This window comes from Callospermophilus lateralis, chromosome 18, assembly GCF_048772815.1.
Source record: "Callospermophilus lateralis isolate mCalLat2 chromosome 18, mCalLat2.hap1, whole genome shotgun sequence".
Taxonomy (NCBI): domain Eukaryota; kingdom Metazoa; phylum Chordata; class Mammalia; order Rodentia; family Sciuridae; genus Callospermophilus; species Callospermophilus lateralis.
In genome coordinates this window covers 54547348-54575066 of record NC_135322.1, presented here as the reverse complement: position 1 = coordinate 54575066, position 27719 = coordinate 54547348, and the positions used below count along the sequence as shown (strand labels likewise).

Genomic DNA, 27719 nt, shown 5'->3' with positions numbered 1-27719 from the left:
GCACGCTGTATGCCCCATGTGTTACCTGGACTGAAACCCAGGTAACAGCAGGCTTCACTCAGGTGCACACCTGTGAACGCCTCTTGTGTCCCTGTCCCCTTCCTGGTTTTCTATGTGCACCCCCTGGCCCACCCCATTTCTATGGCCACTTAAGGCTCCCAAGAATTTTAAAGGACAAAGGGACCAATGTAGGGAGTAAAGAAAGAACTCTGGGATGGGGGCACCTGGGGCCAGAATCTCTATTCCTAAGGAGCTGGGTGCCTGGGGCAGGCCCTAGGGAGAGGTGCCCGCCTGTTGCAGCCTGCCCCCCCCCCCCCCAAGCAGGAAGAATCAGGAATGACCTTGGTCTCCTTATTTATAAGTGCTGGCAATTAAGAGCCCCTATTCAATGAGACAAAACATGCAATGCACTAGGCCTGGGGCCTTCCAAATAAATAGTGGTTGCTTTTATTAGCAAATATCTCCTCTCTTAGAGTACTCCACGGGGCAGACTGCTTTCATTCCCTGATCCTCACCATGGAGGACTGGAGGTAGGGGGGATAGTCTGGAAATGTCTGAGTGGGGAAACTTCAGATTTGGAACAAATTCATGGTGCTCTGTTGTGATGTTGCAAGGAGTAAGACAGGGAGTCACCTGTGACCTCCCAACTCTACACCCAGGGAAGGAGATCAGTAAACCCCTCTCCCCACCGATGACAGATTGGCTACAGTTGCCAGGAAAGAAGGCCTGGGCTGCTGTGGACACATCTTTGCTCTCCTTACCACAGCTCCCACTCTGGGCCAAAAATGTACTTTCAATATCTAGACTCACGGTGGCCCTTAGCTGGAGCAGGAGCAGTGCAGCCACACGGAGGAAGGCCCACCAAGCCCTTCATGCTTTCCCAGAGCAGCAGCCACTGGGGAAGCATGTGAGACTCAGCCCTTGTGGTGCTCCCACTGTCAAGACTAAGAATAGCAAGCAGCTGAGCGCACCCTGACCAGGGCCATGAGTGAGCCTCAGCTGACAGGCCAGGGTGTGGTGGGAGCTGTAGGGGTGATGCCCAGGGGGTAGTCTGCATGGCCTTTTGCAATCTAGGATTCCACCTGCTGGAAAGACCACTGCCTGGAGAGAAGGAGTGGCCCTAAACAAGGCTGGGGGTCCTTCTGCAGTGGGAAGAGGTGGGGTCTGTATGGCTGGACAAGGAGGGAAGTGATTTCAGTGCTCATCAGGGTCAGGGTGAGGGCCTGTGAGATTGCTCCCAGCCCCAGTTCCCCTTTGCCCAGCCATTCCTCTGGCCTCAGTGGTCCTTCAGGCCTGGCTGACTTCAGATGACCTGAGAAAGAGTTTCTCAGCCAGGGCTGCAGGCTGGGGAGGAGGAGCTGAGGTGGAGAGAGCTCGAACTTATCCAGGACTGTTATTCCAGGAACGCTAGGCCTCTCGACTATGCTGATTTCCGCCTCACTGCAGCCTGCTCCTCCTGGGGGAGCTCAAGTGCCTTTACCAGCCCCTCCCGCCCACCTCTGGCTCTTGCTCATCCAGACACAGGGCTCACAGTGCTCCTTCGGGGCTAGGTGCTGCACGTGCTTGAGAAAGGGAGAGCTCAGGATCAGGGACAGCGGCTCAGGTTCCCAATTCAGAGCGTGTCTTTGTTTGCCGAGTCCAAGAATCTAAGAGGCTCTGCTTAGGTGGCATACGTGCCAGCACAGTCTTGCAGGTACTTGGGAGAGTGAGTGAGTTGCCCTGGTGGGACCAGCAGGCAGAGGAGGAGAGGGGCCAAGGAGAGTGGGATTTCCATTCCCTGATCCTGTGGAGGATGGGGTTGTGAAGAAGTGCACAGCCCCTCAACTGAACAGATCTGCCTTCAATTTCTGGTGTGGGCAAGCAAGGAGCCTGCTGGGCTCTGGCAGGAAGTTCACGTGACCGGCTGGCTGCCCAGGGGCACACAGATGCTGTTGGGAGCCCTCAGTATACACAACCAGGCTGGTGGGGTGATGGCTGGGGAGCCAGCCCTGCAGATGCTGCTAAGTGAAACCTGATGTGGCGACATGAGAATCTGCAGAACGTCTCACAAACAACCTTCCCTGGGATGTTTTGGATAGAGTTTTGTGGCTATGACGTGAAGGAACCTCACATGTCAGGATAAAAATAGCTCTGGCCTCAATACACAACACGAGCCACAGTTCAACAGAACCAGATGCAAACACATTAGTCGCCCGGCTCAGGCTCAGCAAGGTCCCTGCTCCATTCTCCACCCTCCCTCCCTGCTGGGGTCGGGGCCATGTGCCTGGGCAGCCCCAGTGAGTGGGCATTAGGATCTGTTGCCCTGAGAATGCAGGGGAAGGGCCAGTGGCTGCTTGGAACACCTGGGAGTTCAAGGGATCAGACCAGATCCAGGTCCTGTCACTGACCAGCAGGGTGGCAGAAGCCGTGACACCTTCTCTGAGGCCGCTTTCTCATCTGTGAGCCATCACAGGGATAAGGAGCACAGCACGACCCGGAGACTGGTATGGGACTGTGAGGGACAGGGCAGAGAAGGGGCAGCTTCCCCAAAGATCAAGTGGCTGGGAGAAAGGGAGGCCAAGTGGGGTCCTGGGTATGCATGGCATTTGCTGAATTACAGGGTACAAACCCTATGTCTGCACAGACAAAAGATGCAGCAGCAACAGGACTCTAGAGACTTGATCTAGAAGGTGTTCACTTTCTTCTCTGTGGGCTAGCTCTGCTGAGGTCAGTGAGGACAGGAGCATGGGGGTCCTCACTCACGTTCAAGGTCTTCTAGCTGCTTGGCTCAGAGTAAGATGGGAAACACAATGGGCCAGGGAGAGGTTTCTAGCTTAAAGGGCAGTGGAGTGCCTATATAGCAGTCTGCCACCAGGAAATGGCTGCTACTGCTACAGATTGAGGGCTGGGGCCAAGGGTAGCACTGGATGGAGGGTGAGGAGGCAGCTAGGGAAGCCTCAGACCAATCAACAGGAAGGGGCCTGGGTCACAGGCTTGGCAGCCAGGGCATGAGGGTATACCTTCCTGGGTAGTGGTGCTGGGGAACCTCCTCTCGTAGCTGGTGAGGTGTCTGCCTTCCCTCATTTTAATGGACTCCGAAAAGAGGGTGCTGACCTGTGCTGAGCACCTGTGACTTGAGTAGGGCACCCAAATCACCTGGTGAGTCTGGTAAAATAAGCCTCTGGGAAGCGGGGGTGGCTGGACTATTTGCATTTCTGAAGAGTCTGGACCACTGGGGAGCAACTAAGAAGCAGGGGTGTAAGAGGTCACAGCCAGGAGGAGACAGGTGCCAACTCTACCACCCACCCAGGCAAAAAAGAGCGAGTTGGTACACAGCTTTTGTGGGAGGACCACTGGAGTTGGCCCAAGCATGTGGGAGATCTCGTAACACACAGGGCAGAAGCCAAAGCTGCCTCTCGGCGCAGAGTGCTTATCTAGCCCTGTCTATGTGGATGTTCCCAGAGCCCTAAAGCAACCCACTGCTGGGGAGGTGGTGTTGCCTGAGTTCACAGGGCACAGGTGGGAGATCTGGAACACAGCTAGGTCCCTGCACCCACGCCCCGCCTGCTGGGGCTGAAAGGTTGTATGGGCAGAGGGCCTCTGAGGCTCGAAGAGCAATGGCAAGTCTGGGAGATGATGTGCTGTGGCCACAGCAAGTGGAGGGGACAGCAGAAAAGGAAATGAGGTGCTGCACAGTCTAAGACCAGGATGGGGGGAGGTCCCTGAAGTGGCTGTGAGGAGAGGAGTGACTCCCCAAGGAGTTAACTGCCAGGCTGGGACCATGGGCTGGCACCCAGCCTAGCCCCAGACCACTGGCCCAGGCCCTACTGCTCCTCCCCTCAGGCAGTGGAAGTCTCCACAGCTGGCAAGGGTGGGCTTCCCATTCTCCTCTGAGCTTGGGGTTAGGAGGCCAGACTCTCAGGCCAGGCTCCTGGACCAGCACCAACACCTGTCACAATCCTCAACTGAGGGAATGAGAAGAGTGCTGTTGCGACGAGTCAGGTGCTCACCCAGAGGAGCCACCCGTGTGAAGTGTTTGGATCACAGCTAGGTCCCAGTGAGAGCACACCAGCACTGGGGACCATTGCTGTTACTGTTACTACTGCTATGGGGGAAAATGCCCCCAAGATGACTTTCTGAATTTCTTCCAGAACTTATTCCTGCCTGGTAACAAGAAGATGCTACTGACAATTGGCAACACTGGCCTGGGCTACAAGAAATGAAACTGAAAGCAGAACATTTAATTTTTGCCCATTTTTAAAACTAGAGGTGGAAATGCCTTAGGCCAGTACACTGCCATGCCATGGGTGTGGTTTTATCTGACCAAGACTGGCACCATGGCAGGCAGGACAATCATGGAAGACTGGGGTTTCAGGGCAAACATCGGTCCTGGGGTGACCTTCAGCCCCAGATTGCCACACTACTGCTGTCCTTGCTCACAGATCCTGAGGCTGTCTTGGTCTTCCCAGGCCCAGCTGCACCCCCGGCAGCAGGGCTGTCCTGGCCCTGGAGGACAAAGACGACACTTATCCCAGATGCCTCTTTGGTCCTGCTGAGCTTTCTGTGCAGGCTCACGACCAGGGTGGGCCTGCAGGCCTTGTCATTATTCCACCTCCCCAGAGCCTTATAGGGTCTCTGTGAACTCCCCCTAAAAGGAGATGGGACAGAGAAAGAGCCTGAGCCACAGAAAACCAAGGGTTGGGAGACAGGCAAACATGGTGTCCCTCCACTACCTTTTCTTAGGGCTGACCACCCAGGCAGCCCCCCTATCACTCTTGAGGTAGCTTTTTGCTGGTGAGGAATGAGGGAAGTGGGGTGGGAGAGCTCAGATCCGGGCCTCTGCACTGGAGGGAGAGATGCTAATGCTAGGTCAGGCAAGAGGAAAATCCCAGGGGAGTGACTCTGCCTCCAGGGCCCTGGGGACCACTGCTGCAGTGAATTTAGGCCAACACAGCAGCTGCCCAGGAGTGTAATGGGTCCTGCTTCCCTACCACTGCATGCGATCTGTGCCATTTGAGTTTACAGACCAGTGTGCAGGCAGGCCATTTGGTTCCTTGCAGATGCCCTGACTTCATCTTTGCTAGGCTCCTGCCTCCTTTGCCTTCCAGAAAGTCCCTTCGTGGAAGGTGGGGTGATTTCCCCTTATGAGACACAGCCCTGCATTCTGTAAGTTCTCAGAGCGGTGTCCTGGAGAGTCAGAGGAAAGCAGAATTTAGACAGGAAGAGGGGATGGCCCTGCAGCCTCTGTCCACGTGCATGTCCACATGGAAACAGACAGAAGGACCTTGTGTATGTGGGAGAAGCACTCTGGTAAGAGTAGTCAGCAGAGGCATGAGTGTACATTTCCGGCATGCTTTCTGACCCAAACACCACCCCACACATCCTTGGCGCCGGGTGTGCGCCTCCCAGGGCAGCTGAGGTGACAGAGGGGAAAGGGCATGCTAGTTTTCCATTCTTTTATTACTGGCTTGACCCTGACCTTTTAAAATCATGGACCTGCTTGTAATCTCTGATGCCAGCTGTGGGCTCACGTGTGTATCTGCCTGGAGGCTCTCACAGCCTTGAAGCCCACACGTGGGGCACAGGGTCAGGGCTGGTGGCTCGAGTGCTGTGCATTCTTGGCTGCAGCACTTCCCTGGTGTTCTTTCCAGAATGGAACTTCTTCCCATCTGGCATACTTGGTTGTTTTTCTATGAATTCCAAGTGTGTGCCTGGCTGATGTGAGCCAGTCTGACGGCCTTGGCGGCCCAGGGCAAGTCCACTACCTCAGGCTTCTAAGAAGCCCTCTCTCTGATCTTGGTAGGGCCAGGAGCTGGGGCTCAGGTCTCTTGGCTACAAAAGTCCCCTCAGCTCTTGTTCCCACACTGCTGCAGGATCAGTTCTGTTGCCCTCAACACTCAACCCCAGCCCAGGGGCCTTAGCGGTTCTTGGACCATTTCTCCACTGGTAGAAACCCATGTCTCGTGACCAGGAGAAAGAGAAAACACACCTTACAGATGAGGGAACGGGTCACTGAGGCTCCTGGGAGATCCAGGTGTCCTGCTTTTGTTTGAGGCTACGTTGCCTCACACAGGTTTCTGCTGCTGCCACACTGAGTAGGGGAGAAGATGGTGGGGTACCTGTCTCCTGGAGGGGGAAGGCTGAGGGCTGATACAGCAACTACCATCCTGCCCTTGCTGCGATCCTCTCTCTAGGCAAGAGCCTCCTGTTCTCCTCCCTGTACCAGCGTCTCCCTACTCCCTGCTCTGTGTTCTCACACTTGACCTCTGGCATCCTTGCCATCTATCCCAGGGCCTCCAGGTTGGCTCCCACTGGCTGACCTGGGACACAGGATTGAGCATCAATTCCTATGATGAGGGACAGGGAGTGGGAGCCCCCGCAGGGGTTCTGGGGTCAGCATGAGGGAGCTGTTTCCCTGACCATGGCAGCTGACTACCCAGAGGAAACCAGGCTCATGAGCAAGGAAATGACAGCATCCGGGGGAAGTGGGAGAGCGAAGCTGGGCTGCTGCTGGAGATCCTCACTCCTCTTCTAGATTCAGGCAGCTTGAAGCCTGGGCTCCTACATGCCTTGTGCTGTAGCACTCAGGGAACCCATGGCTTTCTGTGTCACAGGGAGGAGTTTTTGGCCTTCTGTGATCTGACCTGGCATGTCCTGGGATGCACTGAGGCATGTGGGGCCTTGATGACACCCTAAACTTCTCTGGCACTGGGCCTGGTCTTTGTACCCAACGGGGCTGGGCCAGTTGGCACTAGGTAAGGCAGGTATTCTCTGGGTCTGGGACCAGTATGATGGGCTGCAGGAGGGTAGCTGCCACTGAAATCCTCCGGAAGCTGTTGGTGCCTGATGCATGGATGTCAGGACCTGATACATGGATGTCAAGAGTGACTCAAGAACAAAGACACACCAAGGCAGACTCCCAAGATTCACTAGGTACTTTCTTCTCATCTTGTATCCCTGGGGCGTTTCCAGATAGTGTGGCTGAAGGGAGGTGTCTTCTGTGTGTGTGGGGAGGAGCTGGGTACTGAGTGGCACAGAGAGAAGAGATAACTGCTGTCTGAAAGGACAGGAAGGGTGAGCACCAGAATACCCAGGTCACCTCCACTTCTGAGGATGGCTAGGAAACAGCCAGTTGGGATTATCCTGTCTCTTCCCTGGGCTGCCTGCCATGTCAAGAGCTGTTCTGAGCTTCCCTGTGAAGGGAAAATGCCTGCCTAGTCTTCTGCCTTCGAGACCCAAGATCAAGGGCCGGACTCCTGCATGGGGAGACTCCTGCCCAGGTAGAGATGTTCAGTTGCCTCAGATGGTTTTGTGCTTAGTCAGTGGCTCAAAAGCATCAAAGGTGTAGGGAAATGAGAGAAAGGGGTTGCGAGGGTTTCTTGGTGTTGCTGGAATGTGAGCCAGAAGGCAGCAACAGGGTGAGGTCTGTCTGCCTTTGGAGGAAGTGGATCACAGGTAGGAAACCTCGCACATCGGCAGAGCTTGGGGGCTCAAGAATGACAGCCCAAAGGCCCATTTAGTCCAGGAGGAGACCCAGCAATAGCATTTCATGGGTTTCTGAGGCTGGAATTCCCAAGGAAATACTTACTGGGAGTATTTAGCAGGCTGGTTTTGCCGGAGGTGGGCACCTGAAGCTCTGAGTGGTTGATCTGGAGGTCAGGGCCATCGGGTTGGCCTGGGTCATCTGTCTGGCCTGCGGGGGAGGAAGCAATTTCTGCCAACACCTCCAGATCCTTCAGGACAACCTGGGAAAACAAGTGGAAGATGAGGGGTGAGCTCTCTTCTACAAGCTGAGCTGCTGTGGTAGAGGTGAAGTCAGAGAGAGCCCCTAGAAGACGTATGAGAAAGGGCCTGACGACAACTGGGCTTCCTGTCATTGTGAAAGCCACCAAGACCATGGCTAAGAAAGCACTCAGAAAAGTAATGAAGGAACGGACTGAACAGACCATGATGGCAGTGAATGAGGACTCTGGAGGAATCTGAGGCTGGTGATTACCTTTCCCAAGAGCCCTTGCCTTGGGTCCCCAGGAGATGCAGGACTTACTAGGGTGCATTATGCACAGTGTTTCTCGGCTGGGCTGTGTAAGGGGCTGATATGCCCTCCAGGCCATGTTCTGCTGACACAGTAGCCTCAGACCTGCCTACCCCTACCCACAGAACACATGTTACTGAAGAGGTGTCACTGGGCCACACAGACGTCAAGGGCCCTTCACACATGGGGCATGACTATGGACTCAGGACTGGGGACTTTCTAACGTTCAGACAAGCTACCTTAAAAGTGTCCCTTCCTAGGCTGGGGTAGGAGATGTCTGCAGCCCTACCACTGCTCTGCGTCAGGGCTGTACTGCATTCCTGCATCTGAGCCCTCTGCCTTTGGTAGGTGGACAGACAGCTAGACTGATCACTAGCAGACAGCACTCACAAGAGATCCAACTCTTACCTGCCCTTCCAAGCATCAGAATATGGGATTTTAGCTGCTCTCAGAACATTTTTCTTCTCTGGGCCTGTGGAAAATGGACCCATGATGGCTGAAAAATGTGGCTGCTACACAGCAAAGTCAGATGGCAGGAGCGAGGGCTGCCTCTCTGCCCAGGCTGAGAGCCTGGGAACCCTGGGTGTGTCCAGGCCCAGGCCCAGGGTCTCTGCTCCCATGGAGAAAGGAGCCTCAGAGAGACAAAGGGAACAGGGTGGGGTGAAGGAAGCAGACAGAACAGCAGTGATGTGCAGCCCGGCAAGACGAGCAGACTTGGAACATGCACCTTGGCAGGCTGGGCAGAAGTCATGTACCCTGATGCCCAATTTCCCAAGCAAGTTGCTCCCCAAAGGTCAGGGAGGAGAAGTGAGATCAGGGACTCAGACAAGGGGGACAAGGGGGAGGGAGAGGAATGACTCACACAAAATTAAACAGTGAGGCAAGAATCAAGCCAAGAGTTCTCCCCAAAGTTAAACAGAGTTGCCACAGGTGTACTACCAACTCCAAGAGAACTGCACCTAATTACACAGAAAATTTCATATAAACATTCACAGCAGATGTTATCCTTAAGAGCTAGGCGGTGGAACAATTGAAAGGTCCATCTACCGATAAATGGATAAATGGAATGTGGCATATCCATCCTGCAGAATATTATTTGGCCATAAAAAGGAATGGCATTGACATATACTATAACAAGGAGGAACTTTGCAAACATTTGCTAAGTGAAAGAAGCCAGACAGAAAAGGCCACAAACTGCATGATGATTCCATTTATATGAAAAATCCAGAATAGGCTAATCCAAGAAGACAGAAAGTACATTGGTGGTTGCCAGTGGCTGGGAGAAGGAAGTCTGCGGAATGAGTGCTAACGGGTACAGGGTTTCTTTTGGGGCAATAAAGATGTTCTGGAATTAAGTAGTAGTGATAGTTGTACAACTGTGTGGAAATACTACAAAACTTTGGTATGAAAAAAATAAAAATCAAGTCAAATCCCTAAACTGGCACCCTAATTCCTAATCCAATGGTACATATAAAACAATTTACTCTTGGTCTTCCCACCTGCCCAAAGTGGTGGGTCTTGCTGACACCACACTTTGAGGTCTGTGCAGGTGGACAGAGACACATGGTTTCTGGGCAGCAAACACTTGTGGTCAAATGCACCAAGGGGGAAAGGTGTGAGCCAGCCACTAGGACCCTCACAAGATCCCCAGTATCATGATGGACATACTGACTCACAAGAGATGTCCTGCAGGGGCTTATTTCCATCAGAAATGATGCCTGGGAAGAACCAGCAGCACCTGAGAGGCCTGCCCTTTGTGAGACTGTGTCCATCCTGAGTGGCTCTGGAGCCAGGCTGCAAGAGACAGGGAGGTCTGGTTCTTGGCCAGAATTAACGTTCTTACTCGTTATCTGTGTCACCCGATGCACTGCACACGAGGAACCTGAGGCTTGGAGAGTCATCAGCTTGAGGCAACAGTGAGTCTTCTTCAAATTCAGTTCTGGTTCCTAAACCTGAGCCCATTAATACTGCTACGCAGGGCTTTGTGGCCAAGACAGTCCTAACATCCAGTCCTGACGCCGCCACTTAGCTTCCCGACCCTGGACCAGTGAACCCCATCACCCAGTCCTTCTCTTCCCAACATCTACTGAGCAGCTACTGTGGGTCAGTTCTGTGCTGGCTGCAGAGAAAGGGGTTAAGCATTTACTAATCATATAGCCAACGGATGGATGGGAGCCAGCAACTCAGCCTGAGGGGAACTAGGAGCTTTGGAAGCATTTGAGCTTGGAATGAGGACAGGGAGAAAGGCATTTGAAACATTCTCTAAGCCACTCATGAATGCAGGGAACAACATGGCATATTCCAGGAAAATAAGCCTGTGGTCTATCTCCAGAGTCAGCCATAGGGCTGGAGTACAGGGTATGGGCGGAAACCAGGCCAACCGGTGGTTGGCTAGGGGAGACTGCCATGAGTTTATTAGGATCCAGACAAAGGAGCCTGGACTTCTTTTTGCTGGTAATGGAGAATCTCAGTTTCCCCATATGGGCAAATGGAGGTCTGACCTTGCAAGGCATCCTGAAGATTATAGCAGACACAGTTGCCCCTGTGTCTGAGGAGCCAACCACCTGTGGACTGAAAATATTAGGGGGGAAAAATGTGTCTATACTGAACAAGTAGACTTTTTCCTTGTAGTTATTCCCTAAATAATACAGTATGGTGACCATTTACATAGTATTAGGTATTACAAGTAATCTAGAGATGATTTTGAGTATATGGACAAGGTATACAGGTTATAGGCAACTAATACGCTACTTCATACAAGGGATTTGAACATCTTTGGATTTAGGTGTCCATGGAGACCCTGGAACTTGTCCCCTGTGGATACTGAGGGATGACTGCAAAGCACAAAGAGCAGGCACAAAGGAGTTTTGGTCCTACAGCCAAGCAGCTCAGTGGCCCTGGTTGGTAACTGGGCAGGAGTGCAGTGTAAACATGGAGGCTTTGGAAGAGAAAGCACCACCTCTGTACCACAGCCTCCAGGCCCATCCTCCCTCCCCACTGGAGAGCCCAGCTAGCAAAGCTGCATCCTTTACATTTTGAATTCTTTTATCTTAGAAAGTTTAACACAAAATGGCAAATGAATGCAAATTATACTTCAATTGCACAATTAAAGCCGGAAATGTTGTCTACAGGTTCCTTCTGTAATTCCAGCCACTCCTCTTGTGCTTACATATCAAATGGTTTTCTCTGGTCCCTGGGGCCTAGCAAAAGCCCATACCTCTGCCTGGGGCAACACATACACATGCACACATAGCGCCCTTCCTGTCCCTTAAATAAAGCAGGATCAGAACAGTGTCACCGTCTCCTTCAGGCTGCTAGAGCTGACAGGAAGGAAGAGGCTGCCTAAACAGAGAGCAAGGAACAGCTTAAGGTGGGCAGTGGGGAGCCACACAGAGGCTACGGGGTAGTTTTGACATCCAGCTCTGGCACCAATCAAGTCCAGCTGCTGGCCCATTCCCAGCTGATACACAAACCTGACTCACACCTTGAGGCTTTGATGCAAACAAATGTAGACCTACCCCAGGGCAGGAGAAGAGGCCCAGGTGAGAGGAAGGCCTCAACAGTAGGCGTTCTGGGAAAAACAAAAGAGACTATGGGGAGCCACCCTTCCGGCTGGATCTGGATTTGAGTCTCTCTCTGCCCAGGACAGGACTTTGGTGCTCCACCCACCTGGAGACCTTGCAAAGCTTGAAGTGTAAGTAGAATACTCTGGGATGAGTGATCACCACTAGGTGATCCTGGTGGCCTTGTTTACTGGGCACCCCTTCCAGGAAGGAGAAAAGGCCCCAGGAACTACAGACACTTTGTGGCCTGTCCTGCTTCGGCCTCTGGAAAAACAGATCCAGTCTTCCAATGAGCAGGCTGGCTGGGCCCCTGCCCGTGGCTGGCCTGGAGTCCTGGCTCTGAGGATAGGGAATGGCTCAAAGAAAGCAGGAGGAAGCTGCACCAATTAGTATGCACTACACAGCGTTTTTGCAAAATGAATATAAAACACTTGCGCTTTCTTTTTGTGTAAGAGAAAGAAGAGGGGAAAAGAGAGGGAGGGAGGGAGGTTAGAAGAAAGCAATATTCTGCAGGAGCAGGAGTGCCTGCCGTTTCCATGGCAGTGGGGAGTGGGGAGGGGGGTGGTAAGGATGGCCCATCAGCTGGTCCCTGGTTCCGGAGTGCAATGGGCTAGCATAGACTCCTCACTGGACTGCAGGGGTCAAGGTCAGGGGCAACTGGGTGGAGAGCTTCTGACAGTGGCTCTGAGGGGAAGTCTCAGGGGAGGGGGCTTCTTACTCTCCAGGGGGCAGGCAGCAAAAGAGAAGACAGGGGGTTCCTGAGACTTTATGCCAAAAGAGGGCAAATTTTTCCATAAGTGGAATCAACATCTAGGTGGGGCTGTGGCAGGCTGTCCCCCTCCTGTATTCCAACAATCAGGGACAGTTCTTTAGGACAGTGCTTTCCCCTTTTGCACTGGTCCAGCTGGCATCCACCTCCCAACACCTGCCTGCCCCAGCCAGGCCCTGGAAAACCACTGGGGACTAGAGGCTCCCTGCCCTTCCCTCCCTCACCCAGAGGTGCTGCGGCTTATACATCTGCCATCCTGGGCCTAGCTGGAGGCTAGAGGCCAGTTTTGCAAGGCTAAGTCCCCAGGCTCAGAATTCCATCCTATCTCCTACCAAGACTCCTCGACCTGAAGTCCCCAAGTCCCGGGCAAGGCACTCTGACCTGCCCCATGGGGCAGGAAATGAAAGATGAATGGTTGTGAATAACTTCTGCCAAAGGATGGGTGGAGAAAGAAGCCTCCTACTTCAAGGTATGCCCCAGCTTGAGGACATGCTTAGGGAGCTTTTGCACAATACTCCACTGGCTGATGAGGCCTTAGATGTCAATTGGCTCAGCCTTCCAGCTCCCACAGAGGAAACCTGCAAGCTCGGCCCAATTCAGTCCTGGTCCAGGAGGAGGAATGTGCTGGTGGTGCTTGTGGGAAAGGTAAATTTAGGCTCCAGGCCCTGGAAGCTCTGGTGTGGCCACTGCCAAGGGCTATCTGATACCTCTGTCCACTGTGGCGAGGTCACAGGGCCTTGCCTGAGATCTGGGTCAGGCCAGGCTGCTCCTTAGGCTGTGAAGTGGAGCTGATATGAAGTGCAGAGGCACCGAGGCCAACCATTCACAGAAAGCCTTGGGGTTTTCTGCCTCCCCCCACTCAGAAGCCTGCTATGTCCTTCATGAGGGTACTGCCCAGTGGACCAGGCCTCCTCAGCCCCTAAGCACATACAGAATGGTTCCTGCTGCCCTGGGGCTTGGGAAACAAGCCAGAGTGCTCTAGGAAGCCTAGAGAAGCCAGGTGGAAGGCCACAGGGGCCCCTGGAAAGCCAAGAAATGAACATCCAGAGGCACCTGCCCTGGCTCAGTAAACATAAGCTGGAGAAAGCAGCAACAGGCCCAGCCCTGACCTGGAAAAGGGGTGGCATTCTGAGAAAAACTGCTCCATAATGACTTCACAGCAACCCTGCCTTCCCCAACAAAGGGGAGCCAGATCCTGAGGAGGCATGTTCCTGCTGCCCTAAAGCTTCGGAAACCAGGTGCCTATCTCCTGTGGTAGGGGAGAGCCCAAGAGACGTGGGGCAGTCTGAGTGGGCTCAGCTCACTGACCAGCCAACCTCCTACTTGTTCACCTTCTCATAAAATGTTTCTGGGCACCTACTATAGGCTGGACAGACTGTCTTCTCAGAGCACAGCCTAAGGTGCCATCATAAAGGGTGACCAGGGTCTGAATGGACAGGGTGGGCTGGGCATAAAGACAGAAGCGTTGTGGTCCAGCCCTGAGGAGCAGGAGGAGGTGTATGTGGTGGGGGTGGGGGAGTAGGGGAAGGGGACTGAGAGAAAGAAACAAGGCTCTGAATGGAACAGCTTACTGGAGATCTTGACCAAGTTCTGAAACATCTCTGGGTCTCACCTTCTTCTTAAGTGAAATGGGGAAAAGCACAGAGCCCACCTTGCCAGGGCTGCTGTGAAGATGGAGGAAGGCTGCGCACACAGCGTGCTGAGCCAGGGTTGGGATACAGCGAGCGTGAAGCGGTAGCTTTCTCTGTTAGCAGCTAGGACTGTTAGCAGTCCCTGTTCTCACACACATTCTGGCCTGGCCCGGTGCCTTGTGAACTGCCCACAGGGAGCTGCCAGGGAAACGCAGGTGATTCAGCTTTGGCCATCTCCAGAGCCAGAGGAGAAACCAACATATATCTTGGAAGACATTTTGATTTCTGAAGATGCCAGGAGCAGTGTGTGAACACAGGGGGCCCTGGCCTGGCCACCACACCTAGGGTGATGGGGATTGGGCATCAGGGTAGAGAGCTGGGGGGTATGGCTTTTAGCTTCCAAATTAGAGCTCATGCTAATCCACAGCTGTGGCTATCAATCAGAGATGTGCACCCCATTCTCCTGGGAGTTGGTAAATGTCAGCACCCAGCAACCAGGCCTGGCTTGAGGGGGCAAGTCAGGAAGTCCAGGGTAAGACCCACGCAGCTGGCTTTTCAAAGCTACAGAGGACTCTGGTACAGTGGGCTTTAGCTCCAGGTTGTTGGATAGGCCCCTCTAGGTGATATCACTTCCTGAGTTCAAGGCCAGATGGGCTGTGTGGGTGGGACCAGGGCCAGGTAGCATGCTCAGCCCTGCAGGTAACTTGGCTCTAGAGCCTGGCTCTGTGAAAACCCCCACCCCCAGTCCCAGGGGAAGGCCATCATTGACAGGCTCCTCTTTTAGGTTTTCCTGCCTGCAGCCCCAGCCCTGGAAAAGAAGGATCCCTTTCTGTTGTCTTCTAAGCCCAACCTCTGCCTCCACGAGGAACCAGGCAGTAGTCCACGGCTACTACCCCACTCATACCAGTTACTATGCACAGGCTGGGAAGGATCCAGACAGACATAAACATAAAAACCCTCCTGGCACACAAACATGTCTTAATGAAGAGGGTGTTGATAGTTATTATGAGTTATTATGAGTCCCTCAGTTATTATGAGGGACTGACCACAGTTATTACAAGTCCCTCCTTTACTCTGGGGTGGCTGACGGGAGACTGAGAAAAAAGTGTGAAGAATGAGAAGCAGCAGAGGCCCTCTTGGCAGGTACAATCTGGGCCTGTCACCTTCCTGTTCCTCTCTCTGGCAACACTGCTGACGATTCATTTCAGAAGACCCAAGTCCTCCATTGCCCCTAGCAGTGGCTGTGGGGGTGCAGCTGTCGACAGCTTGGGCCTGGCTGGATCCAAGGAGGAAGGCCTAGGGATCGTGACTGTGTCCAGCATCTTGGCCTTGCAGGCAGGTGACTCCTCTCCCTGCCCAGCACTCTCTCCTTGCAGGGTCAGCTGAGGGAAAACAGGGTCCAGTGCCCTGGCAGGTCTCTGGAGCTGTGGCAGGAGGAGGCCAGGGCTGTCCGGGCAGGTCCTTCTCACATGGGGAGCCTCCTTGCAAGGAGAATCAAGTTCTTGGCTGCTAACACATCACCCTTTAGTCCTTGGGATGGAGGTTTCACCTTACTGAGTGATCTGATTTTAAAGAAATCTGCAGAACTGACGTGGTAGTGAGGGGGTCGTTTTTGTTTGTTTTGAAGAGTGGATGGAATGAAAATTGGAGTGAAATAAAAACTGAGGCAGGGAACTGAGAAGGAAAAAACAAGTCCCATTCTTAGGAAGACTACCCACTTTTCAGCAGGCAGCATTAGCATTCTAGGCAGTGGCGCTGGGACCACACAAGTTCTGAGCTGGAAGGGAGCACTGACAACCCAGTTCAACCCCAGCATCTCAGGGAAGAAAACTGAGGGGAGATGTCGTGTAACTTGCCTGGGCCCACAGGGAGTGGATGGTGTGGGCCCAGAAGTCTCCCTCCTCCTCCTCCCCACCCCTCGGTGGTCCAGCCACTGGCCTAGCCCTGGCTGCAGGGAGAGAGCTTCTGGCCTGAACCCTGGAGCGGTGCTGCCAGAAGGGGCCTCCAACTAATTGGAAGCCCCCAATTTTGGGAGAGACACTAGGATGGCCAATTTCCAACAGAAGGCCCTCCCTCTGGAAATGGGCAAGAGCAGCTGAGGTTGCTCTGAACCTCAGAGGACCAGAGCCTTTTACCCCATTCCTCCCAGCAGGCTCTCAGGTCTGGGCTTCCCCCGGGGAGATTCACGTCAAAGTCCCTGTTGGCACTAAATAAATTCCTTTAAAGCAGGAAGACAAGCCCCCAGCCCAGGTGGGTGACTTATGAGACCAAAGGAAAGTCGAGGGAGCACTCAGGTGGACTGGGCAGGATAAGGATGAGAAGGGAAGGACACAATGGGAAGACAGAGCTGCTCCTCCCCTGAAATAGGGAAAGCTGAAGGCAGCCTCGCCCCAGATCTGCTTAGGGCCCTGGGCTGCCCACCTGGAGTGGCAGCACAAGTGGCCATCACAGCATGACGCCAGAGCTGCTTCTCTTAAATGACCCCTGACCAGTTTCCTTCAGGCATCTTGCTTGGCCTGGTGTGCCCCCTCTCCTGAGGGCTGAGAACCCCTTCAGTTTTTCCACTCTATTTCTCCTGGGACCTGGACCACTGGAACAGATGAAATCCTCTGCCGCAGCCTCCAGATCAAACCATCCCTCAAGTATGGCCTCAAGTGCAGCAGGATTGCCCCCTGACCACCCATCCTGTGGGTGAGGAGCCAAGAGGCCAGGGAAGAGACCAGCTGGAAGGGCCAAGATTTGCACCAAGGAGAAGAGCTGATGGCCCAAGATGCCCAGTTTCACTTCCCTTAGAACTTGGCCAAAGCTTGAGCAGCCTCAGGGTCCCCTGGGCACTTCTGAGACACCCCACTGGGTGGAGGATCAAGAAGGTGTGGACTGCCTTGGACTGCAGTCCTTCACTGTACCCATAGGATGTTTTAAGCATCATAAGGAAAAAAAAAAGTCCTTTTTCAGATGCCCTTACGTCACTCCCTAGTCCTATATCCCACTGTCCTTTTCCTCCTGGGTCCTGTGCCATACTGGGTATGACAGTTGGCCTATGTTCTTCACATGGCTAGTTGTGAACATTGCCCTCAAAATCCTGCCTTCCAGAGTTTCCAGAAAGGTGGTTCTCATTCTTTTTGCTGCTTCTGCATCAGTCTCATCAGCCATAAGTCCTCATCAGCAATTTCTCTTCATAGTGATTTTGAAGCTCAGGGAAGGGGCAAGGACACTGGCTTCACTTGGGTTGAAATCTCTTCTTTAAAAGTGTTAGGGACACCCCAGCTCTGAGATGCTGAGAAGATGCTGAGGGGCTGGTTTCCAGTGATAACTGGGCCCAGTGGGACTTGTTTCTTGGTCTGAATTTTGTTTCTGAACAAGAGGCTATGGCTGCAGAGGCCCTGAAGCAGCCTCTGCTGATGATGCCCTTTCTCCTCCTCCCCCTGGACCACGGCAGCCAGCTGGAGCCTGTCCCCCTGTGAGTCAGGGGAGAGTCGCTGCGAAGATGCTGAACACAGGGATCCGAAGAAGTAGGCTGGCGCCGCCTCGCTCCTGCTCTGGGGGAGGGTGGGAAGGACATGGAGGGGCACTAGCCCAAATGTCCACTTTGTCCCCTGCTTGGCTTTCTAAGACCTGGAGATGAAATTCAAGTCCCTCAAACACCACTGTGCTCCTTAGGCCTTTCAAGACAGGAGAGAGGGGCTGGGGATGTGGCTCAAGCGGCAGCGCGCTCGCCTGGATTGCGTGCGGCCCGGGTTCGATCCTCAGCACCACATACTAACAAAGATGTTACTTTTGCCGAGAACTAAAAAATAAATATTAAAAAAAAAAAAAAAAAAGACAGGAGAGAGTGGCCTCTATCCTGTCTTTCACTGCTGAACTTTGGGCAGATATGGGGCCATCTTGTTGGTTGCAGTATGTGGCTCCTAGCCCTCTACAGAGATGACTGCCAGCATCACAGGAGCCCTCTCCTACCCTAGTTTATGCCTGCTGGCTGAGCGTTTGATGTCTATAATCTCACCTAATTATTCCAACCAACCTGAGAGGGAGGGCCCTTTAGTAGTCTCCCATTATGGATAAGGAAACTGAGGCTCAGAGAGGCTAGGTCACTTGCTTGAGGTCAACCTATCATTAAGTGGCAGAGCCGGGAATGAACTCCTGGACCAGCCAGCCCCAAACTCATGTTCTCAGCCACCAGGCTATACTACTACCTGGGGAAAGAGCACCATCAGAAAGGGATCATCCTAAATCATAGTGGAAATGCAAATACTGAGAGTTACCTTCATAACCAGTGAGTGAGACCCACAGAAAAGACCTGAGGCTTACTGGGATGTGGTGAGAGGCCAATTACTCCCTAGGTGAACTTGTGAGGACAGATGGGTGGATACAGCAGGCAGGATCTGCTGGGTGCTTTATATTTCCTATGTGACCAGTAAGTAGCCTATAGGGCAGGTTAGACATCAGTATTCCCACTTCAGGGGTCCAGCAAGGTTAACTTTTCACTCAAGATCCCTGGTAAGGAAGGGCCAGAGCAAAGATTCTGTCCAGGGTGTCCACATTCACTCAAAGAGGACAAATATCCTTCCAGGTCTCTTTTGAGACTGTGATCACCCTGAGAATTTTAAATGCAAGTTAGGAGGCACTTATGCTTGGGAATAAAGGGTCACCTATGGCCCTCTCAGGCCAGCCCCACCATTGGGAATGTGGAGATGACTCCATCCTGTGGGTGCTCACTCTCAGGCAGCAGCTGTCTAGCATGAGAGGCAGCTGACAAACGGCATCTTTTGGGCAGGGGATGCAGCAGCACCTCCATCACTGGGGTCCAAAAGGAAGCTCTGAGCATGTGCCCTGAATTCCATGCTGGGGAAATCAGGGTCACGTTTTCACTTAAAAAACTGGATCTCTAGCTAATGGGATGATTTCTATTCCAGTGCCAAGAATATTAATTTGACACCTGCAAATTCTTTCTGACAATGATAGAATGATAATGTCTACAGGAGCAGGTGGTACTAAGGAAACAGCCACTTATCCTGAGTAACGGAGAGCAGAGACAATGGAAGATGCCAAAGGGTGTGGCCTACCGAGCTGTCACTTGGGCAGAACTGAGGAACCATGGCAGATGAGACATGCCAGCCAGGCCATGTGCCAGTAGGGCTGTGGAACACAGTGGAGGCAGAGGTAGGCCTCTGAACTCTGCCTTCTCCATGCCTGGCTCTTGCATCATTAACACCTGGGTACATCCTATCCCCTGAGACCAGTGACTCTCAGCCAGAGTGAGGAGTATGTGGGCTAATCACAGCCATCGTATGAGAGACAGATCTTTGCAACAGAGGTAACAAACAAAAGGTCCTAAATATACAGCTTCTATAATCAATAGGAAAAATGAACAAAAGATTTGAGGGCTAAAGGGGGAGGTTTTATTTTATTTTTTGGGTGCTGGGGATTGAACTCAGGGGTACTCAACCGCCAAGTCACATCCCCAGCCCTATTTTGTATTTTATTTAGAGAGAGGGTCTCACTGAGTTGCTTAGTGCATCGCTGTTGCTGAGGCTGGCTTTGAACTTACCATCCTCCTGTCTCAGCTTCCCTAGCCTCTGGGATTATCGGTGTGTGCCAATGCGCCTAGTGTTTTTGTTCACATACACACACACACACACACACACACACACACACACACACAACACACCCTGCCTCACCAAGTTGGGACCTTTTCTTAAGAACTTACAGGACAAGAGAAAAAAGCCAGAAAACCTCTTGGAGAAATCTAAAGTAAATGGGGATGCTACAACTCCATCCAGGTTCCCCATCTCCCCAGCTGGTGCTGCAGTGGATGACTAGTCCTGGTCATAAGCAATCAAAGGGGACAGGCTTTGGAGTCAAACAGACCTGGTTTTGAGCTTGGCTTCAAGAACTTCCTGTGTAAGTTATTTACCCTTCCTAGGCCTTAGTTGGTTTTTTTTGGGGGGGGGTGGGTGGGTGAGTAAGGGGATTGAACTCAGGGGCACTTGACCACTAAGCCACAGCCCCAGCCCCATTTTTTTGGTATTATATTTAGAAACAGGGTCTCAATGAGTTGCTCAGCACCTTGCTGTTGTTGAGGCTGGCTTTGAACTTGTGATCCTCCTGTCTCAGCCTCCTGAGCTGCTGTGATTTAGGCATGCACCACCATGCCTGGCTGTTTTTGTTTTTTATATACCTTTATTTTATTTATTTTTATGTAGTGCTGAGGATGGAACTCAATGCCTCACATGTGCTAGGCAAGAGCTCTACCACTGAGCTATAACCCCAGCCCCAAGCCTTAGTTTTATTTATTTATTTGTTTATTTTAAAGTTATAGTTGGACACAAAACCTTTATTTATTTATTTTTATATGGTGCTAAGGATGGAATCCAGGGCCTCGCATGTGCTAGACCAGTGCACTACCATTGAGCCACAACTCCAGCCCTAGGCCTTAGTTTTTTGACCTGTCCAATGGAAATAACAGAACTCCCACAGGATTTTTGTGAGGGCTCTTGAGCTACTACAACACAAGGGTCTGACATGGTTCTTGAACCTCAAGGAGCTCCAATTTGAGATAAGGGCTGTGCATGAAGACATTTGGAAAAACCCACCAGAGAACACTTTCCATATATCCTTCAAGGGAAGTCCTAGGAGAAGAGGACTTTGTCTTATCTGTGGGGCTGTACTCTCATTGCCAAATACACCATGGGTCCACAGAGTCAGTGAGGCTGGGGGATATTTAGGAAAAGTTTTCTGGAGAAGAACCAGGATGTGGCAGAATCATGACTCACCAATGATTATCAAGGTCCCCAAATCTGTCCTCCAGAGATAGGAAAGAGAGACTCTTCCTTCCTGTCACAGCATCTCCTCAACTGTCCCCAAGAGCAGCTTCAATCCTCCTCCCATGAGGCCCACAAGATGTGCCCCAAAGCTCTGGCAGTTCAGCAAATCCACTTTCCATTGCCGCAACCTGAACAGAGCAGTTTAATGGGCTGCATCCACCTCCCCAGCCTCTCTCCCCGCCTCTGAATGCACAAGCACAAGAAAGCCAATTTCAAGCAAAGAAATCTGGATGGGATTAAACAACTCAATTTAAAGGACTGAAAACTCAGCTGCTTCCAGTGAAGTCCCAGGAAAGCACCAATCAGCAGCTCTCCTCGTCTTTTCTTACTGAAAGGAGGGCCTGGCTCTGCAGTGAGTCACTCCTAGTTTGCAGACAGAACTGGGCCGTGTCCACCTGGGCCGGGTGCTGCAGGGGGGCAGTGCAGTGGGGAGAGCAAAGGATGTGTGTCAGGTGGGCAGGCAGGAAAGGCCAGGGGCACTCACAGACCATCTGTTTGGGATTTTTCTGGAAATACAGAGAACCTCAGAGGACCTATAGGATGATACCTGCCTGTCTGCTTCTTTCTTTGGTCTAGATTCAGGAAAGTAAATTCAGGCTGCAGGACAGCTGCCCAGGCCCCATGGAAGTCTATAACAGTTCCACACAAGCCTGTACCAGCCCAAGGAAACCTGAGCTGCCTCACTGCAAGTATCTGTAGCAATGCCCTTCTTCTTTCCACCCCCAGCCCCAACCTGTCCACTCCCACATTCTTACTGGGCAGTGCGGGCAGGTCTATTGATGCATGCATTTATTGCTGCATGGAGACATGGTGCTGCCTATTGCCCACAGCAACTTAGAACCCAGAAGAGCGAAAGACAGGGAAAAGTCAGCTCAGACCACCAGCATCCTGAAGAGCTGATATGGAAGAACGGGCCGCTGCTTGTGCAATGGGTGTCAAGCTACAAGTCCTGCCCCTTGGCTGGGAGGGAGGGGAGCCCTGAAAAGAATTACTCCATCCTGACTCCACGGCAAGCACTGCAGAAAATGGTGAGTAGGGTAATGTTGAGCAGCTGGAGAGCTACAGATGACAGAGGACCCTGGGGCACACTGTTCCCCAGGCCAGCCTCTGTTTGCTGGTCCTTTCAGAGACTAGGGGGTTGCTCCTGCAGCCTGGAATTGGGGCCAGCCTTTCCCTATCACACCAGCAGCACCTGGTGTCCCCAACAAAGCAAGGCTTAAGGGACCAATTAAAACTGGAGTCAAAGTAGAGTGCAGCTGACAATAATGCGCACACTCAGCATGTGGCATCTTACAGAGGTCACTTTTTTCTCATACACCAGGTATTGTCACTACCCTCACTGGACACAGAAGGAACGAAGGCTCACAGATGTTAACTATGGCTCAAATGTGGGCACAAAGCAGGGCCAGACCTTGCCCCCCAGGGAGCCTGACCCCACAGTCAGGGTCCCTGCCATTAATCACCTCCCAGAGAAGACATATCAACTCCTAAGAGTATGCAAACTCACCTTCTCCCTGAAATCTGTCCCAGAGTACTCCAGAAAGGCCTACAGACGCGTCCTTACTGACAAAGCCCAGCACACTAAGCACAGCTTTACCTCTAAGTGAGTATTTTGGTGTTGATTTGAGAGCACAACATCAACCAAACAAGAACATCATAGCTGTTTGACCCCACAAGTCATCAAAAAAGAAAGCTGGTGTTGGTGACTTACCTCATCAGACTCATCCGATAACGTCTGAAGTAGGATGGGGAAGAGGCTGTCTGTGTGTCGAAACATCTGGAGAGCAAACAAGGGGTCACTGGTGAGGTCTCCCTTTGCTCCAGAACTGAGCTTGGTTCAGATAGCATCCTGGGGTCTGCAGGGACCACCTCCCTCCACCCAAGTCACCGAGGGTTCCTCATGCCATCTTTTACTCTTGTGCTCACCAGGGTTTTTCCAGAAGTGCAATGACCCAAACCCTCCCAAGCATGGGGAGGCTCTTGAAAACCAAGGTGGACTTGGAAGGAACTCCCTGGTAGGGAGCTGCCTCCTGGAGGGCTGGCTGGGCTCACCTTGCGGGGGGTCTTGATGTAGAGATGATAGAGCCACTTCAGAACAGCAATCCTGGTCATCATCCCAATGGCCATGTCACTAAGGTGGCAGTTCAGAACCTGTACAATCCCATCAAGGTGCAGGGTCACTGGGGCCCTGTCAGTGCTGTGGGCAAAAACCAGGAGAGAAAACCAAGTGAAGCTCATGTTGTCTTATACTCCTGTGTCATAGCATTCCCCTGGGCCTGCAGAGTCAGGACCACATGCTCCTACCCCACTGCCTGGGACACAGAAGGCAGACCCACGCAGAGACCAAGACATCATCACTTGCCTTGGTGATGGGGGCTCCTAGGGGCCTTGCTTTTTTCTCTCCACTTCCTTCTGTTCCTGAGGAGTATGGAGCTTATGGCTCGCTGGAGCTCTGCTACCCACATGTGGGAAGGGAGGCTGGCCTCCTGGGCTCCGGCTCACCTTCCCTTCCATTTTCTAGTTCTAGCCTGGCTTGTACATGAAGCTGGCCCCCATTGGATTCTGGACTGACAGGTCAGTTAATGATCTGACCTGTTTGGCACCTCAGGTCATTAAGTCAGATGTTTTGCTGATGATGCAAAACCCCCATGTTCAGACGGTACAAGGGAGGGCCCCATAACACCCCTTGACATCCAACAGGCCCTTCACTGGGAACACGGTTTCCTGATTGAGTACAGGGACTGTGGCTTGTCCTCTTACCACAACTGCACCTGGCACAGATCTGCCTGGTGCAGAAGCCTTGAGTTGCCTCTGAAATGGAAATGCTCTCTTTTGAGTAGGGGAAGAGGTGACAGACTCTCTACCTGAGATACAAGAGCTCTCAGAATGTGTCCATTCGGGTACAGGAAGCCCCCTGGCTCCCATGGACTGAATCCTTGCTGGCCTCCACTTAAAGAAAAGTCCTACGAAGCACCCAAGAGGTGGCCGAGCACTGCTGGGAGACAGAGTTAGCTCTGCCCAAAGCACGGCTCCCTGGCAGAGGGTGGGTTTTCAGGGTGGGCACAGCACAGGCAGGAAACCTTAGGGGCAAGGGGGCTCCCCTCCTCCTGATACCCTGCACCACGTTTACCAAAAGTGACATGACAATGCTGGTCGTTTCCTGGGGACTGGGGCCAGGCAGTTCCAGTGCCCATCTGTACAAAATGGTCTTTCGTGGCATTTCCAGGCTGCTCAATTATTCATTTGCACCGGGAACTTGATGGCTGTGCTTTCCTAATTCGCCTGCAGCCTCTCTGAAGCTCATGTGATGTGAACTCCTACAGGGTAGGATTCTGAGCTCTGCAATGGCTAGGCAGAATTGCTACTTAATACAATCTGATGGCCCCCCAGAGCCTGTTTCAGGGGTGAGAATGGGCATGTCCACACCCAGGGGGCCAGGAAATCTGGGCGTGTGACATAGTGACAGAGCCCAGAATGGAGCCTCTGTGAGGAGGGGAGCAGCCTCTGTGATTTCCTCAGGAGTCATGTGGCTGGAAATTCCTAGTGTCATCTGAGGATATCAAAACATCTAGATGCTGTGGCAGCCCAAGACACAGGGAAAGCAAAGTGCAGACGGGTCCAGGGCAGCAGGTGCAGGCCCGTACTTGATCTCTTGTGCTCACTGTCCAAGATATACAAGGTGAGCCACAGATGGGATTCTACATTTTCTAGTTTTAAATTGAAAAGGAGTTGGGCATGGTGGCACACCTGTAATCCCAGCAGCCTGGGAGGGTGAGGCAGGAGGATCACAAGTTCAAAGCCAGCTTCAGAGAAAACTCTTCAAAACTTAAGAGAAAGGCCCTATCTCAAAAAAATAAAAATAAAAATAAAGTGGGGGCAGGGGGATGCGCTGGGGATGTGGCTATGGTTAAGCACCCCTGGGTTTAATCCTTGGTACCAAAAACAAAACAATAAATATCAAAGGAAAAAGAAACAGGTGAAACTAATTTTAACTAACCCAATATATCCAAATTATTAGCATTTCAACATACAATCAATATAATGAACATAAAGATTACTAATGAGACACTTCAGGTTGTTCTTGGTGTCCTCATCTTTGCAATCCAGTGGCATTTTCTTCTCACAATACGTCCCAGAATGGACCAGCTACATATCAGGTGCTCTGCAGCCATGTGGCCGCCACCCTGGCCAGCACAGCAACCCCACCAGGGCTTCCTCAGCACTTCCTTATCAGCTCTGATAAGTTCCTGATGGTCAGCCCCTCTCCCTTTGCTTATGGCCAGCACTCCCTGTCTTATCTCCAGGTCTCTCTTTCCCTAATGGGGTTGGTGTCCTACGGGGCTGGTGTCCTACAGAGCTCCTTCCCATGTGTCCCCTTGGGCTTAGCTCTTAGCCTTTCCTTTCTGGACCCTGTGCCTTGAGGCAAGGCTAGTGGCTTTCTAGCAGGAGCCATTGAAGGTTGCTGCTACATGGTGTCCAGGTATCAGGAGACCCTGTTCCTGGAAGACCACTGCCACATCTCAGCAGAACTGGTCCCCTGGAGGAAGGCCTTGTAAGTTTTATTTACCTGGGGGGTTCAGCACTGTAGAGGTCTAGCAATGGACTTGCCCTAGAGCTGCTGGTGGGGACAAGGCCAGGTTCCACCCCCCACCCCCACCCCCGGGCAGGTCAGTGGTTGTATAACCTTGGAGCTGGGGGGAGTAAGGGCTTTGGTAACAGGCATGGTAATGACCAACATTCTGTGCAGCACTTTACCTGCAAGCCCCATGTTGTTCTCTCTGCAGCCCTATGGCTAAGTCATGTTACTTCCACTCTGGGGATAAGGGAACTGAAGCACAGACATTAGGTGACCTGGCCAAGGTTACATAGCCAAGAAATGATGGTGCCAGCAATTTGAATCTGAGTAGTCTGACTCCAGAGTGGACCTACCCACCACATGGCACTATCTTCTAGCAGGGGTGGCAGGCTCAGGAGATCATGGCACTGTCACCCCCAACCATATCTAGGGAGGGACAGATAAAAGCAGCTCCAGTGCACACAGTCCTTCTTTGGCTAGGGAAGACCTGGTAGCACCTGGTATTGGGGGAAGAAGGTCATCTTACACTTTCCAGTGTAATTTCTTGCTGGAAGGGCAGTCAAAGGTTCCATGTGGGGAGAAAGGCAGAGCTCCAACTACTGGTAGACCTGAGATGCTTCTGGCCAGCCATGGTGGCATCTCTTTCAGGTGGCATTGTGTCAGGGCCACATAATAAAGGAAGGACTTCATGGAGCCATGTGTGAACTGGCAGCATTGTATGTACTGACATTCTAGGACTTTCCCCACAGCAAATGCCGACCACAGCACACCTCCCTGGTATGGGTGTCTTTGGACTGATAGTGAGACAGGTGTTGTCCTCACTCCACAAGAACTTTATAACTAAAAGGGACCTCATAGTTGATGCAACTCAATCCTTCAGAGCACAGATGAGCAAACCTGGGTGCAGAGGCCAGAGACTGGCCAAGGCCAAAAGGCTAAGTACTAAGAGCTCATTCCTGTGGCTGGAGACATCCTCCCTGGGTCTCTTCCCTTGGCCAATTAAAGATGAAGGTCAGGAGAAGAAGGTGAGTGACTGGGCTGAGACTGATCTCAGCAGTGGGGAAAGGGTGGATCAGGATCCCAAATGCCCTTGAGCAGGCAGCTGCTCCACTGGGCGGGGCTGGCTCCTGAGCTCTGCGCAAACTCAGGGGGAACACAGGGTACTGTGCTCAGCTCCTCTCTGCTCAGCTGAAGTCAGATGTGGCGCCCTCCGCCCTGGCTAACCTTACCCATCAAGAACAGAAGGGAGCTCAGGCAAGGTTTAAAATACATCTCTACATCGGTTCCAAAAAGTCTAGACAAGCCACTCCTGGGGGCTTCTGAGTTATTTCAAGGTGTCTGCAAAACCCCATTTTCACCAAGCATTTTCTCATAAAGCATCTCATAACGAGTGTCTTACACACATATGCACTACGATTTCCAAGCACATGGTGCTGCTTAAAATACAGACTTCCCAAATAATGTTTCTGATAGTACCAATGAATAATAATCTGTCCCCATGGTTCTCACTGGGAGACACCACTTTATCTCTGTAATGGCTCACTTTTTATGGCACATGTGTTACATCTCTAATCAAATTAGAAAACAGACAAATCTAAAAACAGAGTTGTTTCTGAATTCGAAGTTGCCTTTTTAAAATACACGATCATCATGTAATTTTTTCAATCAGTAGCTACTTAAAGTTGAGAAGCACGGAATTCTAGGTCTTTCTGGATGCTTACACATAGGGCAGTCAGCTCTAGCAGGAGAACTGTATTGAATGTCACTGATGACACAATAGCCCTTGGCAAACCCTGGCTGCTAGAGGGAATACTGTTCATGCGGCAACACCTGTTCAAGAGCCCCTGTCAAGTGAGTCAGGGAGGCAAACTTGAAACACTTCTGGAACTCTCTAACCATGACTAACAAAGCTAACTGCAGGGAATTTGGAGCTAGACAAACCTGGCTAGCATTTCAACTTGGTCACTAACTAGCTGATTGGCTTTGGGCAAGAAGTCAGTCTCTCTGGTCTGTCTCCTCATTTGTACAAAGGGGATAAAAGTGTAGCCAAGACTCTCTACCATGGCTCAGACAGTGTTGCTGCCACAAGATCTCCCTCCACCAGGAGTCAGAAAGTGCTAGAGAACTGGTTCTAGCTTTTTTGTGTGCCAGCTGCTGCTCCTTGCTTCTCACTGACTTCAACTCATTTATACCTCATACTCCTGCGGCTCACCACCCCGAGTTCTCCCAGGAGGAGTGTGCCCAGCGTACAGAAAGGCAGTGGCGGCAACTCCTCTCTCTACCCTTGCCTTCGCTTCAAGCAAGCACGCTTCCTTCATCTTGTTTCTTCTCTTCCGACCCTCCCC

General features: G+C 52.1%; 1 protein-coding gene across 1 annotated transcript in view; it reads right to left on the bottom strand.

The window, feature by feature from the left end:
• The window catches only part of Vac14 (VAC14 component of PIKFYVE complex), a 103410-nt gene that overhangs the window by 43975 nt on the left and 31716 nt on the right, over positions 1-27719 (bottom strand). The window contains exons 11-13 of the mRNA XM_076838192.2: positions 22851-22995; positions 22510-22575; positions 7568-7724 (exon numbers count right to left, since the gene is read on the bottom strand). Of these exons, the coding sequence (XP_076694307.2) occupies positions 7568-7724; positions 22510-22575; positions 22851-22995 (368 nt within the window). The remainder of the gene's footprint in view (positions 1-7567; positions 7725-22509; positions 22576-22850; positions 22996-27719) is intronic.